The sequence below is a fragment of the Buteo buteo genome, chromosome 6, assembly GCF_964188355.1.
Source record: "Buteo buteo chromosome 6, bButBut1.hap1.1, whole genome shotgun sequence".
NCBI lineage: Eukaryota > Metazoa > Chordata > Aves > Accipitriformes > Accipitridae > Buteo > Buteo buteo.
In genome coordinates, this window is record NC_134176.1 from 10,204,900 (window position 1) to 10,219,085 (window position 14,186).

Here is a 14,186-nt window from a genome sequence, read left to right on the forward strand (position 1 = left end):
GAACGTTTGAAACAGAAGAGAAAACAAACAAAGTCTTGGCCAGCATTCAAAGGCAAGGCAGACTGGTTGCAATTTGCTGCTCAACACACAGAGAAGCTCATGAAGGCTTACAGAAACATGGGTGAAGGGAGTTGCCTTTGGGAAGACCTAGCCGTGAAGGGCTCACATGATGCGAGGCGGGGTTTGGAGCCGAAACCGCCCCATCCGCCCCACCCTGGGACCTGGGCCCATGAATGACCCAAAGCACCTCATCCATCACGGTGGGGACAGCTGTCAGCCAGGAGACCGAGACCTGCTCACGGCTTCCAGGTAGGAGCTTACTTCTTGCAGCGCAGCTCTTGTTGCCTCGCCTCGTGCTGCCTTGCCGTCGCTGCCGCAGACGTGCGGGAGGAGAGGTGGCTGGTGCCCTCGGGAAGGTGCAGCTTCTTGCTTCTCTGATCACATACCACATCAAGAGCTTCTACCTGTGCGTTAGGTCTCTTCTCTCTCTTTTCCCCGGCTGCTGAGGTTTGAAAATCTTGCTGGATGTGTGCTAAGGTGATAAACGGGTTTTATTTCCCTTCTCCTGGTACTGCTGTCGTGACAAACACAGTAAAGTAGGGTACCCCCTGTTCTGACAGAGCAATCTACGTGTACATTTGCTTTCTTTACAAACGCCTGCAAAATAGAGAGTGGCAAGGAGCTTCTTGAAATGGTTATGAATCATTGAACTTAACTGGCACCCACCCAGGCCCCCAGATGGGAGAAGAGGAGCTTTTTCTAAGCCCTTCCCACATTCTTGTGCAAATAGAAGGGATGAATGATCACCATCCCCAATGCCAGACAGTTTTCTGGGCCAAATTCACACACGAGTCTAAGAAAGCCAAGGGGAACTGAAACTGGTGTAGCTCTCCCTTCCTTCCGCTTCTCGCAATGACTATATTTCATATGTTCAAATCCTTCTGGGATTGCTTAGACTGACTTTGTGTAATTATTTTCATCCTTGGATTAAACAGGCCAAATATGTAAGCTGGATCTCAGCTTGTTGAGATTTTATTTTACACCATATTTTGTCCCTTTGGCATATACGTTACACAGCAGCAGATTGGATTTAAGTAGTTTTTTCAGAATAAAAGTCTGTCTTTGCTTGAGGGTGTCAATTTTCTAGTAATTCTTGCTGCTCTATCTTGTATGGATATTTGAAAGGATCATGGAAAAGACCTAAACCAGGCATCTACCCACGCTGGCTCTGAGTAAACACTGTCTGACACCCCTCCAGACTCAGAGCATGCACAGATTTCTCAGACTAGAGGTTAAGGGGGAAGGTGTGACTTGGTGCAAAAGCCTGTAACTACAACCTTATTTCTACCAACTGTTCTTGTCCTTCATTGCCTGTGAGCACTGATGAGATGTGCAGATTCATGGACATGCCTAAACTTGGGGGATATTCCTATTTTCAGATTAAATACAGAATGGCACTCATTGAAATTAAAGACAAAAGGATACAAAGGCTGTGGAACCCCCAGGAAGGAGCAGTGGCTTTGAAATCAGCTTTAAGTTGCCTTGTTAGCTGCCAGTAGGTATAGAAGAAAGGGCAGACTTTCAGTGCATCATGCTATGGGAAGTCCTGAGTCCATCCTGCGTGGAGCGGTGCACTATTTATGCATTATGAAACATTTAACTTGTTTCATCTGCTACCAGGTCAGGGTCAACAGGTGCAGTCAAAATTAAAAACAGTATTTTTGATGTGCACCACCTTTCTTTCTGCTGGCAAAGTGCCACTTAAAAGCTTAAATCTTTCATGATTGAAAATTATTTGCTGAGCTGCCAGAGATTTCCAAGCTTTCCAGGGGAATAACAATAGTTTTGAAATTTCCAGCTGTGGGTCTTCTGTATGTTAGTCTTTGTTAACTTTTGCTGTGAGCATTTGGGGTCTAAAATGGGAATTGTGTTCTCTGGCCATCACTAGAGACACGTTGGCTAGAGAAATCTTACTGTCCAGTTTCTACATTACTATTAATACATGCTCAAAGTCTTCCTCTAGGCTCTTCCCTATGAACTTCAGTGCTAGAGGATTTGTGAAATGCAGTTGTGATGGGCAGAAAAAAGCATGAGGGGCAAATCCTAGCTACACACCTGAGCAGACTGTTTCCCACCAGACTCATCTCTCCAAGACTCCCTTCCTCCTTGCTCCACACAATAAATTCCAGCTTCTTCTGCACTGCTGGTATCTGTCTCAAAGAAGTCAGGAGGTTTCCACCAGGCTCCTTGCTCAGTCTAGGTGAAGATGTGCTCTCCTTGGCCAAGCCTTGACTAGGTCCAACCTGTATCTGAGCCTAATCCCTCCAGCAGGTATTGCAGTAATGTTTGCCATAGTTCTTGTCTGCTGTGTCCTCTCTCCAGCTCTACAATCTGTGGGATTGGTCCCAAGCAGGGGCTGATATGCTGCCAACCCCTCCTGCCCCAAGAGATGGATGTACTCAGCAGGGACATGTTTTGTCCAGAAACAGGGAAGTTTTAAGGCGGAACAAACAGGGCCACTGAACTAAGTCAGGTAGCTAAGAAAATCTTGCAGTGGTTGGGAAGGAAGGACCGCTTCAGGCTCCTGTCTGTCTCATGTTGGCTTTTTCAGGACACATACCCAACGGTCTCACCATCCTGGCTCTGGCCTGTTCTCCTGCTCTGCCTATTGCCTGGTCAGTCTGGTCTTCATAAAGTGACTGTTTCTTAAAATTCATAGGCGGTCTTGCTGGTAAGGCTCTAGGTGAAATCTGGTAGGATGACTTTTTCCTTTTTGCAGATCACTGGATGATGACCTTGAGCTGCTGATTCCCAAACCTGTTCTGGTTCGTAGGCACCCCAAGGACTGTTCTGCAGTGCTGCTCTGTTATAACTTGTTCCCTTCTTAAAAGTCAAAAGCTCCCCCAGTTTAAAAAAGTGTAAACTAAGAAAATGAAATATTAATGCTGTACCTGAAATGAATCTCTTTTCCAAGCTGTCTTTTAAGATCTCACTAAGGCTTCTCTGCCATGCAGTTACCCAGGACCAATTCATCCATGCCCTTGCCTCTCTGCCTCACAACCCTTGGTCCTCCTCTCTCCAAGTTTACTGTAAAGTTAGGTGGGTGCTACAGGGTGCAAATAAATCTTCAAAGCTCTTGCTGGCATCCTCACTCTCCCTCCTTCCTCCAAATCAGTGCAGGGAGTTAGATTTGCAGCTTGGTTGAGATTTAGGCATTTGTGAGGCTGTAAATAAAACATTGTTCGAACTTGTCTGCAGTATCCATGGTCGTCTGGATTTGCTGATTTTGCACTAGGCTCACGCTGCTGTTTAAAAGTGAATTGACTGCCCTGTCTCATCTCTTCCTGGATAGCATGACTCACATTAGAAAGCTCCTTATGGTTTTCTAATAACTTTATTATGGGGTTTGCACACACAACATCTTTTTGATGGTCTCGGAGTTTGTGAGATGTGGCTAGATTTTCACAGAGACCACACATGATATGATAATAAAACTGACTAATTGTGCATTTGGGATGTTTCACTCCATTCCTTTGCCAGTTTTAAAGTTTCAGGTTATTGCTTGGGGACTTCCCATTGCCTCGAAGGGCTTCTGATTTTCTGTGGTGCATGACCAGTTTGGAAATGGGGATGGTTAACGGGTCCTTCATTTCTTGCTGAAGAATCTTTAAGGAAGGAATAAAGCTCAAAATCCAGGAGAGGACATCCATTATTTTCCCCAGAGAAAAAAATCCATTTCTCTGAGTGAGAATTCTATATCTGAATATAAACCATGTTTCATTTGCTTTTCCCTGTTGAAATTTTGCTGTTCAGCAGAGGGATGAGAGAACCTTTTCAGCAAGGAGTGAGAGGATACTCAGGAAAGACAATCTTCAGCCTTTCTGCTGTGGTTCCTTGGCAAAATGGGCTATAGAAATAGTCTAAACCAGGGAAAGAATAGTCCTAGGCCACAGCATTACAGATGTGTTTCCAGAATTAGTCTTGAAAATGCTGAAAGCAAGGGAAGCAGAAAGCTTGTGTTTGAGGAGATCACGCTGGAAACACTGAGCACCCAATGTGAGGTGCTCAGTCCCTCCAGCTCCCTCCTGCAGCTCAGCAGGAGGCAAGGTGGTGACATTCATGTTTCTTACTGAACGCTGCCAATGAGAAGGGCTCAAAAAAGAGAGTGAAGGAGAAACCCTCTGAACTCAGTGTAACTGAAGATGAGAGGAGGAGGGAACACGAGACAGATCAAATCTGGTTAATTGTTGTTATGTTGTTGTGTTTACGTGCTAGGCAAAATCTGCTCTGCCATCTTATCCCCACGTTCACAGGGGTAGAACACAATTGCACCTCCCTCCGCCGCCAGCGAGAGCTGAAAGGCACCTGGGGAAACAGATCTGGTGAACAAAGTCTCACCCAGGGTGCACGTGCCATTTTTGCGCATGCATTTTTCAGGACTGAAAGAAAAATATTGTTGTTAATAAGCTAAATTATTACCCCCTGTAGTTGTACTTATTTCTACAGAACTACAACCCTACGCCCAGTCGAGGCCCATTTTCCACACAGCATGAATCGCTTGCTCGTTTTTTGTGCTCGCTAGTTTCACATTTTAATTTTCCATTCCTCTGGCTTTCTTCATGCAGATGAATAATGGACCATTTATAATACATCAACAATATCAGAGCATACGATTATGGCTTCAGTCCATGTAATCCCTTCAGACAGTTCGCAGAGCACGAACGCCTGTCGTGCAAAGCCACATCCTATTTGCACAAAGAAAACAGAAAGGGATGCCAGCCTGGCAGCTTCTCTCCTCTGCCACTCGAAATAGCTCTCAGGAGCTGAGTCACGAAGTGCAACCCAGAATAACGAGCGATTCCTTTAACCCAGGGACAATCATCAGCTGCGCTAACAATTACAGATGGAAATGGGCTTCAGGCAGTAGTTTATCGTAAGACACGCTGAGCCCTTCTATTGCTGTAAATAAATGCCTGGGTAAACGTTCTTCAAGTCCAACTAAATAAGGCTGTGTAATCGAACTTTATTCTGTTGCATTAGGGGCTGCAACATGTAGCTGTGATGACTCCAGTGGGTCGCTGCGCAGGGGCAGCCCCGAGGACTGAGCCCGTGCTCTTTCCCCGTGGCACTGCAGGACCTGTACTGGGTACTGGCACATTCAGCATCCTTGTCTTTCATGGTTAATGCTTTAAGGGTAACGTGCTTCTCTTCACGCATCCAAAGACCTTCAATAAGGACTAACAGCATGTGACAGATGCTAATTGCAGTTCTGCTCTTCTATTTCCTTATCACACCTTTTCCTCTGTCATGTATATGTTGAGTATTTGGAAAAGGAATACTTTCCTGCAGCCAGGGTTTTGAGTTTGGAAACCTGTAGTGCTGGTGCTGCTTAACTGAATCATGCTATACATAGGATGCAGTCAGCAGAAGGTGATGAATCATGTGTCTGTGTAGTGTGAAATGGGAAGCCTTTGCAGAGCTGCTTGTGAGCTGTCACATGTGTTTGCTGCCCGAGTCACTAATATTACTCAGAAACACAGGGATGCAGCAGGCGGGTCTGGTCCATGCAGGATCCTGCACCTGCCAGTGGGGCTCGGAGGGAGCTCAGGACCGTGTGAGCAGGAAGGATCGCCTGAGTGATGCCATAAGGAGCACTACAGGCATCCATTTTAGGTGCTTGAGCAAGAACTTAGCAGCAGCTAAAAACTACGTTTAAAAAATTCCCCGGTAACTTCTGTCTTGCCCAATTATTCATAGGCATACTTATTAAATAAGCAACTTTTAAGGACACTTTTTCCCTTTTTTTTTAAAAAAAGAAAGGTGTTTAAACAAAGCTAACATATAACTAAGCTGACCAAGCATGAGGTAGAAAACAGCAAAGCTACATCCCCTCTGCCTTCTTTTTTGCTGTTGTATTTTTTCACTGGTCAATCTAGGTGGTACTTGGGATTCTTTTAATTAATAACATAATTTTTGGTAACTTCCTATTTGAAAAAAAGATAAAGAAAAAGCTAAACTATCATTACTTCTTGATTTAGCTTTCCAAATACTTTAATGAACATTGTGGAAAAAATCTTTAAAATTCAGTTCTCCTCCTATTCCCCAAATACTTCCAAAACTGCCTTTTTTAAGAAAAGGAAAATTAGTTTTTCTTTCTTCACAAGCAAAGAAAGACTGAAAACACAAGCACTCATGTGAGATAACAGATTATGGAAGAATAGGACTCACTGCTGACAGTGTTCAGTTTGCTGTGCTCCCAGAGAAAGCGCTCTTCTCTGCTCCTGACCCCCCAGCCATTTCGGGCTCTGCAGACTTTCTTCTCAGCCTGTGTTCACAGAGATTGCATCAGAAACTGAAGAGCACTTCTGCTGTCAAAACTCCACAGTATATATAATGTCTCCTCTTAAAAAATGTGAGTTATTTGCTCTTGTTTCATTGATTCCTATCTATGGGCAAATGCAGCCAGAACCAACATAGCACCGTGTACTCTGCAAGACTGAACAGAAACTTTGTTTACCATTAGCATCATTAACAAATTAGGAGGAATTAATTATTAGGCATTGGGTTTGTTCGTTCAACCGAGCAGTTGGCAGCTGAACTCAAAGACATTAGCGCAGTGGTGAGGAAAGTCTTTTTTTTTCAATATGTCACTGGTACCAGGGCTCCTTCCTTCCCTCTACTTTGCACACAAATGCTACCTTGCTACCAAGTACTTCACCGGAACCTGAAGAAATCCTATTCATAGTGATCAAGCTGATTTTCTCTGTCAGTAGCATCAAATACAGTTTAGATTCAGTTTCTGGATGTGTATTGAGGAGTCGGGCAGCTTCTGTACTAACCATCAGTAATATTTTACTCTTCTCTGGCACTGGCCTCCTGAAAGGCAACATGAAGTATTTCTCACCCCTGACTGAGGTCAGTTCCTGTTGTTCCCCCCCGCCCTGTTTAGATGGAGAAAGTCAGGAATGAAGCATTAAAGGGCTCAGCCTTGCTCCCATTAAAGTCGAAGGCAAAACTCCAGCTGATTTTAGGGACAAAAAACAGGGGATGAAAAGGCCTGAATCTACAAAGCAACGAGATGCTAAGGTGCACCTTAATGCCCCGAGATTTCATTGCAAGTTTGAGGATGCTGAGAACTGCACAGGATGAAGCCAACGTTGCACCACAAGCACGTTGTGGAAGGAGCAGTCTTTTTCTTACTCCCTCTTGGCTGCTGTTTCCCACAGGCTTCCTTTCTGGGGCACCAGCGAGCCAGTTCAGCCGAGCAAACTGAAGTGCAGAAATCAGATAACTATGCAGATTATCTGATTTTTATTTACCCTGTACTTCTGGCTTTTCCCTTTCCAAGGGAAGGCTTATGTGTAATGGGATGTAGGGCTTTGAGGTGAATTACGTGTCATTGGAAAATCAGTCTCAGCTCTGTAAGGAAGCAGGAGACCACGGCCCCAGACGGAATTAACCAAATGTATTTTCATCTCTCAGGGATGTTGTTTACACAGCGCAAGCCAGTCCAGAGCGGTGAATGGTATATTTAAAACAAGGTCCTCTAACATTTGGATCCACCCCATCACTCGAATTAGCAGATACTTGATACTGATCAAGTGACTCACTTCATTAAGAAATAAGCCCTGCTGTGTTGCTGACCTGGATGGCAAACAGTGAGCCCCATTGTCATCTGCTGAGTCCTTTCTCTGTCCCAGCCCACACGCCCTGAAGATGCACACCGAGTCACGGGCACAGCAGCAGCAGCACTGGCCTTGTTTTTCCACGGTGGTGTGTGCCAGCCAGGGGCACACAGCAAACCCCTGTGTGCGTGAAATACCCTCGTTTAATCCCCTGCCATGGGAGGGCAAAACCAGGGTGATCGTTCATGATCTGGAGGGAGACAGTTTATTTTATTGGCAAGACAGGAGCTGGTGTTTGCGTGTTCCCAGCTTCAGGGGGTCCCTCCTGTTTTTCCCGTTCACCTGGGCTTCTTGCTTGTGCTCGACGGCAGCATCTGCCAGCTCCTGCCCACGGAGCAGGGGCCAATATTGGCCGCAAGTAATCCAATAACAGGTGGTATGCAAGATGCGTGCAAGGGCCTGGGTTAAAGCAGCCTCAGAAAGAAGTAATTGTAAGAAATGTGCTCCTGTGCCCAGAGCCACTGCTGGCAAACAGCCCTTTCCTGAGCGAGACTGCCTGGGTACAGCCAGGTCCCCAGGTGAATATTTATACCCCTTCTACTACCGAGGACAGGTTTCACCGGGACCCCGGAGCCAGAGGAAAGGGATTATTTCAGTGCAGTTCCCAGTTATTCCTTTATCTGCTCCGCTTCAACAAATGTGCTAATCGCTGGTAGTTCACTAAATGCCATGGAAACCCCAGGGCACATAGTGAGATCATCTGCCAGTACTTTTTTTATTTTAAGATTTTTGTTTAAGAATGGGTTTTAAGGCTTTGGGAAAAAAAAAAAAACAAGGGAGGGTTCACTGAGAATCATTTCCACAGCTGGAAATAGACTTTGTTATAAGCCCTGATCATACAAGCCCCCACAAAAAAGCAAGCGTTTATACCCCTCCATACAGTGAGTGGGAAAAAGGAAAAGAGCCAAAAAAAATCATAGTGAAGCAACCGAAATGTGCTTTGTTATAACAACTGAAAACTTTTGCTTTTTCCAATGGCTTCTGAGCTACTACATGAAATGTTTATACTTGCCTTTTATCAGCTTTTTAGATGAGATCTAGAAACATCAGTGGCAACATCCTTTAACTTTCAATTTGATAGGAAAAAAGTGTCTCGATCAAATACAGCAAATGTCCGACAAAGATTCTTAAAAGTACTGTTCTCTTCAGAAAAATCCAAGTCAGTAGGCAGTCACTTGAAAATACAGAGCTTGTGAACATTGTATTTGCAGTTTGGCAGGCTTTAGGGTTGTTTTTCCTGGATTTCCAAACTGAAGAAAATTTACCATCTTGGTGATAACTAGAAGTACCAAAACTGTGGCAAGAAAAGGACTTAAGGCAGCATAATGACATTGCAGAAAGAGAAATAATTTGGTTCAAATAGTTAATTTTTCAGAAATTTGAGCATTACTACCTAGTACAATCAGGTTATTCATGGGTAATTAACACCTATCTTTTCCAGCTTGAAAAGATGCTTTTGCTCTCATGGTGTTGGCTATTTGTCACTAATACTCACTTTTCAGGGAGTAGCCTGGTTCTGTTTTCTATCCAATGCCATAGGTTTTGAAATGGTAAAATAATAAAGGTCTAGGGTCAGCCAGCTCTGAACTCCAGTTGAGCAGGGAGTTAAAAACAGCAGAGAGAAGGGAATGAGATGGTTGGGGGGAACATGGAGTAAATATTAACTTTTAATTAAAGCCCTCCACAGCACACAGTCTGGAGATGGATCTCCGCCGGCAGAGGAGGAGGATGCTGGTTAGGTGACCTTCAGGCCAGGGTGTGCGAGCTGTTCTGCAGGCGATGGCTCTGCTCCGCTCTGCTCGGAATGAGCTAATACGCAGCTGATGGGGCAGGAAGGCAGCAACTCCACGAGGACCATGGTTTTCTGCAATTCCTGTATGGGCCTTGCTAATTATAGCAGTTTTCCCCCAGGTCTGTGGCCATGGCTGCATTGCCCCTTGGTCTGGTTGGCTCCTTTTTTCTGGCTCGTTCTGTCCGGGCTATTTTGGCTGCAGAAGGTCAATGCCAGCACTGTCAGGGCCAGTGGAAATGCATGGGGGGGACAAAGGGAGATGGAGCATATGCCCTAGGACAAAGTGAAAGAAACTGTCCAGAGTGAATTAGTTTCCTTTTTCTTGTCCTCCTGTTAGTGAAAGGATTGGTCTTGGAAATGTCTCATTTTGTTTAATTTCTAAATAATGCTTTCTCTGTTGTTGGTGGGGGTTTTTATTTATGCTGGTTGCGGATCAGCATTTTTAGCTTCCTTTTTTTTTTCATCAGCAAGAATATTAACCACTAAAGTGAAAAAAAATATGTATTTAGGAATCCTGGAAGAGAATATTTGACTTTCTGAAAACACACAACTCTTCACTGGGTTTGTTTGGGCTATTTTCCCTTGAGTTTGGCTTTTACTATTCCACCCCTGGATACTGTGGAGTTGACATTTGTTTATCTTCACAAAGGAGAAACCTGTTACTACATGAAATACTAGCCGTTGCAGCTTGCTGTCAGTGCAGCATGTGGGTAGTGTTAGTAGAACCTACCAAGAGCAGGTAGACACTGGAGCCTCTTTTGAGTAAATTCTCAGATGAAAACATTATAAAGAACACAAGACTAATCTATTTGGACGACAGACTCCAGTTAGGTTACAAGATACATGAATGACACCCATTCACTTTTTTGGGGGAGAATTAATCTGAATCGACTAACTTCAGAATGAGGTCTTTGAGTCCAACACTGAGGCTTCTTAAAAGAGGCAGTGATGAAACCTCATTTCCATACCTGGCTCTCTCTCTGTTTATGAGGTTATATGCCTACCTGCATCTGGAAGAGTTCTATGCAAAAAAATGTTGAAGCAAATCAATCAAATTAATGGCTTCTGTATTGCAAAAGAGAAGAAATTCAGAAGAAGTTTGTGTGGCTGGCTGACATACCTTTTTAGTTCAAACTAAATGATTGCAAAATATATAAATATATACATTTCCATATCTTACCAAAATGTGGAGTCATGGGAGACAAAGCATAGGAGATGTCTGTAAATTGGTGATTAATGTTATATTTATCTTTCTCTGGGCTTGATCTGAGAGTTGGTGGCCAGATCCCTCCACAGCCATCTATTAATTCCTCTCGTTGCTAGTCCAACATTCAGTTCCATCTATTCCTCTAAATCTTCTGTTCACACTGATCTCTGCTTTCCCTTGCTTTTTCTCTCCTCTGTGGGCCCTTCTCTTGGCAAACCATTTCTCTTTAAGCTGGGGTCTTCAATTTTTTTTAGCTCCTTTCTGAATTGTGCTGACAAGTTCACTCCTGTAGCTGGTCTTCTCTGCTATGGAGTCTTGTCTACATGCAGAAGTTTGTGGCCTCATATTTTTCCCCAAAATGTCTAAAGATTCATAATTGCTAAAAAGGAAAAAGAACAGAAAAGATCACCCTTGCATCCTCCACAGTAGCCTACAGGAATTTCTGTTTCAGAGCATGCATTACTATAATCGCAGTGAACGTTTTGTCTCTCTTCTTTGGACCAAAGAAAACACAAGAAAATTCCCGTTGTTTTTCGTCTCATTTCTTAGTTACTAGTAAAGCAGCACACCCTTATGAGCAGGCCTAACATCAGTCCATTCACAGGTCAGGGTGTGAATAACACTAATAAAAGAAAGCTTGTGTCATTTGATTGTGTGTTCTCAGCCTTACCTGTGAACTGAGTAAAGAAAACAAAGTTGTAATATAGGGAGTTGGGAAATGAGGTTAGAGGTGGGATGGAGAAATGTGAGATACAATGGTGCTCCCTGGCAAGGCAATAAGAGCAGAGAGGAACTTTCAATATTGCCTCAGCATAATTCAGAATTTCTCTTTTAATATTTAGACGTCTATCAAGAAAAGTAAACAGAAAGGGTATTTGGAGTATGGCCACTGAATAAGTCATCTCTGTTGTGCTGGAATCATTTGGAGAATTGGAAATTATCAGCTTGGTCGTATTTTTTTAATAGCTTGGTAGACAAGCAGTTGACTTGATAAATACTTTAAAAAAAGTGAAGCGAGCATTATGCATTCATGTCATTCAAATAATGTTAAAATAATTTGATAATCATAGAACTCCACCACAGTGGCTGACAAGAGGGAAGATTTTAGGCTTGAAGTTATGTGGGGATAACACTCCAACATAGGAGTTGCATTCGCTGGAGTTACAGCAGCAGGGCACTGCTCAGGCGTTAGGGCTTACACGTTCAGTTCCAAGATGAAACTGGAACAAAACCGGTGACAATGAACATAGATTTCCCAATACCTTGAAAAAGAATATAGTCATTTCTTCCAGGTTTATGGAAAAACAGTTGGCTTCTCTTGACTTAGCCAGGGTTTTGTCTCATGTGGGCTTTAAAAATTCTTAAAAGATCGAAACAACGCCCATCGATATATTCAGCAAAGACAGCTGAAATAAAGCATTGAATGGGGATCGAGCACGCTGCTGCTGTTACACCACGGTCTGTGCCCTGCTGAAGTGCTGCTCCTTGCACCGCTGGCTCTGGAGGTAGGAGCCAATTTTCTGCATCCAAACGAGCTGTCTCTGCATCCAACCACAGTGTCGGGTTGGGCTTCTTGTTTTGCATGTCTGTTTCTAAAAATATATGTTGTTTGCCAGGATGATGTTGAAAGATGGTTCAGAAAGGCTGGACCTCGGTATAGTCCCAAGGACTGAGCACAGAAATAGGGACGGCAGCAGAGCAAGCCAAAAACTAGCTATTAGAGAGGTGGTGTTCCCTTTCCCAGTCATCACGGTTTATTTTCCTGCTGCTGACCACACCTCAGGAGGCCTCTATTGCTTCTGGTCACCCCCATCCTTGAGGCAGCTGTGGCAGGTCTTGCTTGAAATGTCTCACCTTGAAGAGTCTCACATCCCCTGTGCTGATGCAGTCCCACCACCTCGTCTCCCTCCTTTGCTACCATACTTCCCTGCACTGGCTACAGCCAACGCATTTTTTCTTTCTTGATACGGATGCCACACTCACAAGATAGAGGTTGCATATGAACTGCATAGTGCTTCACATAATATTTATATTAATTATATATAATTATATATATAGTAGATAATCTAATCAAACATTATATATTATATATTTTATATATATACACACAATATAATCATATAATAAAAAGACACATTTTATGAGGAGTTAATTAGTTCATATTTAGACAAACTGTATATTAATTAGATAAAATTACACATAGTATTTCTAAATTAAACTATATACGTGATCTTATATAATTAAAATATAACGTATAATTAGATATAATAGTCTACATTACTCACACAACAGTCATTACAGAATTTGCTTTAATATAAGTACTATTGTTCTGTTAGGACCCAGCTTTCACAAAATGCCTGTGTTAAATATCCGCACAGGATGGAAACAGAGCTATACACTTGGTTTTCACTGTCAGATTTCCACATGCCCTCTGTAGAAACCTTGTGCACCCATTCTAACCTTGGGTCCAGAAATCCGACATCTATAGAATTGCAGGTACTGAAACATATTCAGAGCCAACAGCATAAAAATCCCCAGCACAACATCTGCCCCAACATGAAATGAGGCTGCTCTGTAAACACAGGGGTTTTCCTTTGGCTGGTGTGTTTTTTACCTGTTCACATCCTGCTCTGGTGTGTTGGCAAAGCAGTCGGAGGGACTGCAGGACACTCCCAGAGCTGCTTATGTGTTGTTTGCATTTTGCACCCTCTCTCACCTCACACCTATTTGACAGTGTGCAAACGAATGGCCAAATACTTCTGTGAAACAAGGAAGCCCAGACTGAAATCTGTTGCTGTGATTTTTTTTTTTTAAAGCTTCAGGGTGGAGGAATCAGAGGATCAGTGGAGTTCCTCAGAAAGGGAGGAATCAGCTGTATTACAAATCTTTCCTTTGCAGGGGGTAGAGAAACAGAAACAGGTGAGAGGAGGGGCTGGGAATTTTAATAAATTCATTTCTGCTGGCACTAAGCGGCTTTCTTCATGTGTTAGTATCAGGACACACTGCAAAGGCAGCACTAAGCACACTGGCACTCCCACGCTGCAAGCCATGATAACGCTTCATTTGGTGTAAGGTCTGTCAGCTCAGCATTTGAGGGTTTTTTCAGAAAAAATTAAGCTGCTGACTAAAAATGAAAAGGAAAAATGAACTTGGAGAGGACACTAGAACAGCCTTGAAACCCGTTTGAACCACGCTGTTGTGACAGACCGCATCCTCTTGTGTGTGCATGCCTGCATGAGAATTTGCTAATACGTATAATGTTAATTACCCACTTATGTCCTGAAGCAAGGCTGGGAATGAATTTCAGGAAAAGAGATGTTTGTTTTGTGCGGGCGCCCACATCCCATATACTTTCGGTCCTGAGGAAATTGCCCCGTATCTCCACCCTGTGTACGCTCGTGCCTGTAGCTGTAGGCAGTAAGCTGGGAGAAGAGACGGAGCTTACGGAAACCCGTGTATCCCCGTTCCTCCACGTCCCCCAGCATGGAAAGCCTGAGCAGCA

General features: G+C 43.6%; 1 protein-coding gene across 1 annotated transcript in view; it reads left to right on the forward strand.

Annotated features, from left to right (window-relative positions):
- The first annotated feature begins 216 nt into the window (after nt 1-216).
- AHNAK2 (AHNAK nucleoprotein 2) overlaps nt 217-14,186 on the forward strand; it is a 67,203-nt gene continuing 53,233 nt past the window's right edge. The window contains exon 1 of the mRNA XM_075029695.1: nt 217-309. Coding sequence (XP_074885796.1) covers nt 234-309 — 76 coding nt within the window. The 5' untranslated portion in view covers nt 217-233. The remainder of the gene's footprint in view (nt 310-14,186) is intronic.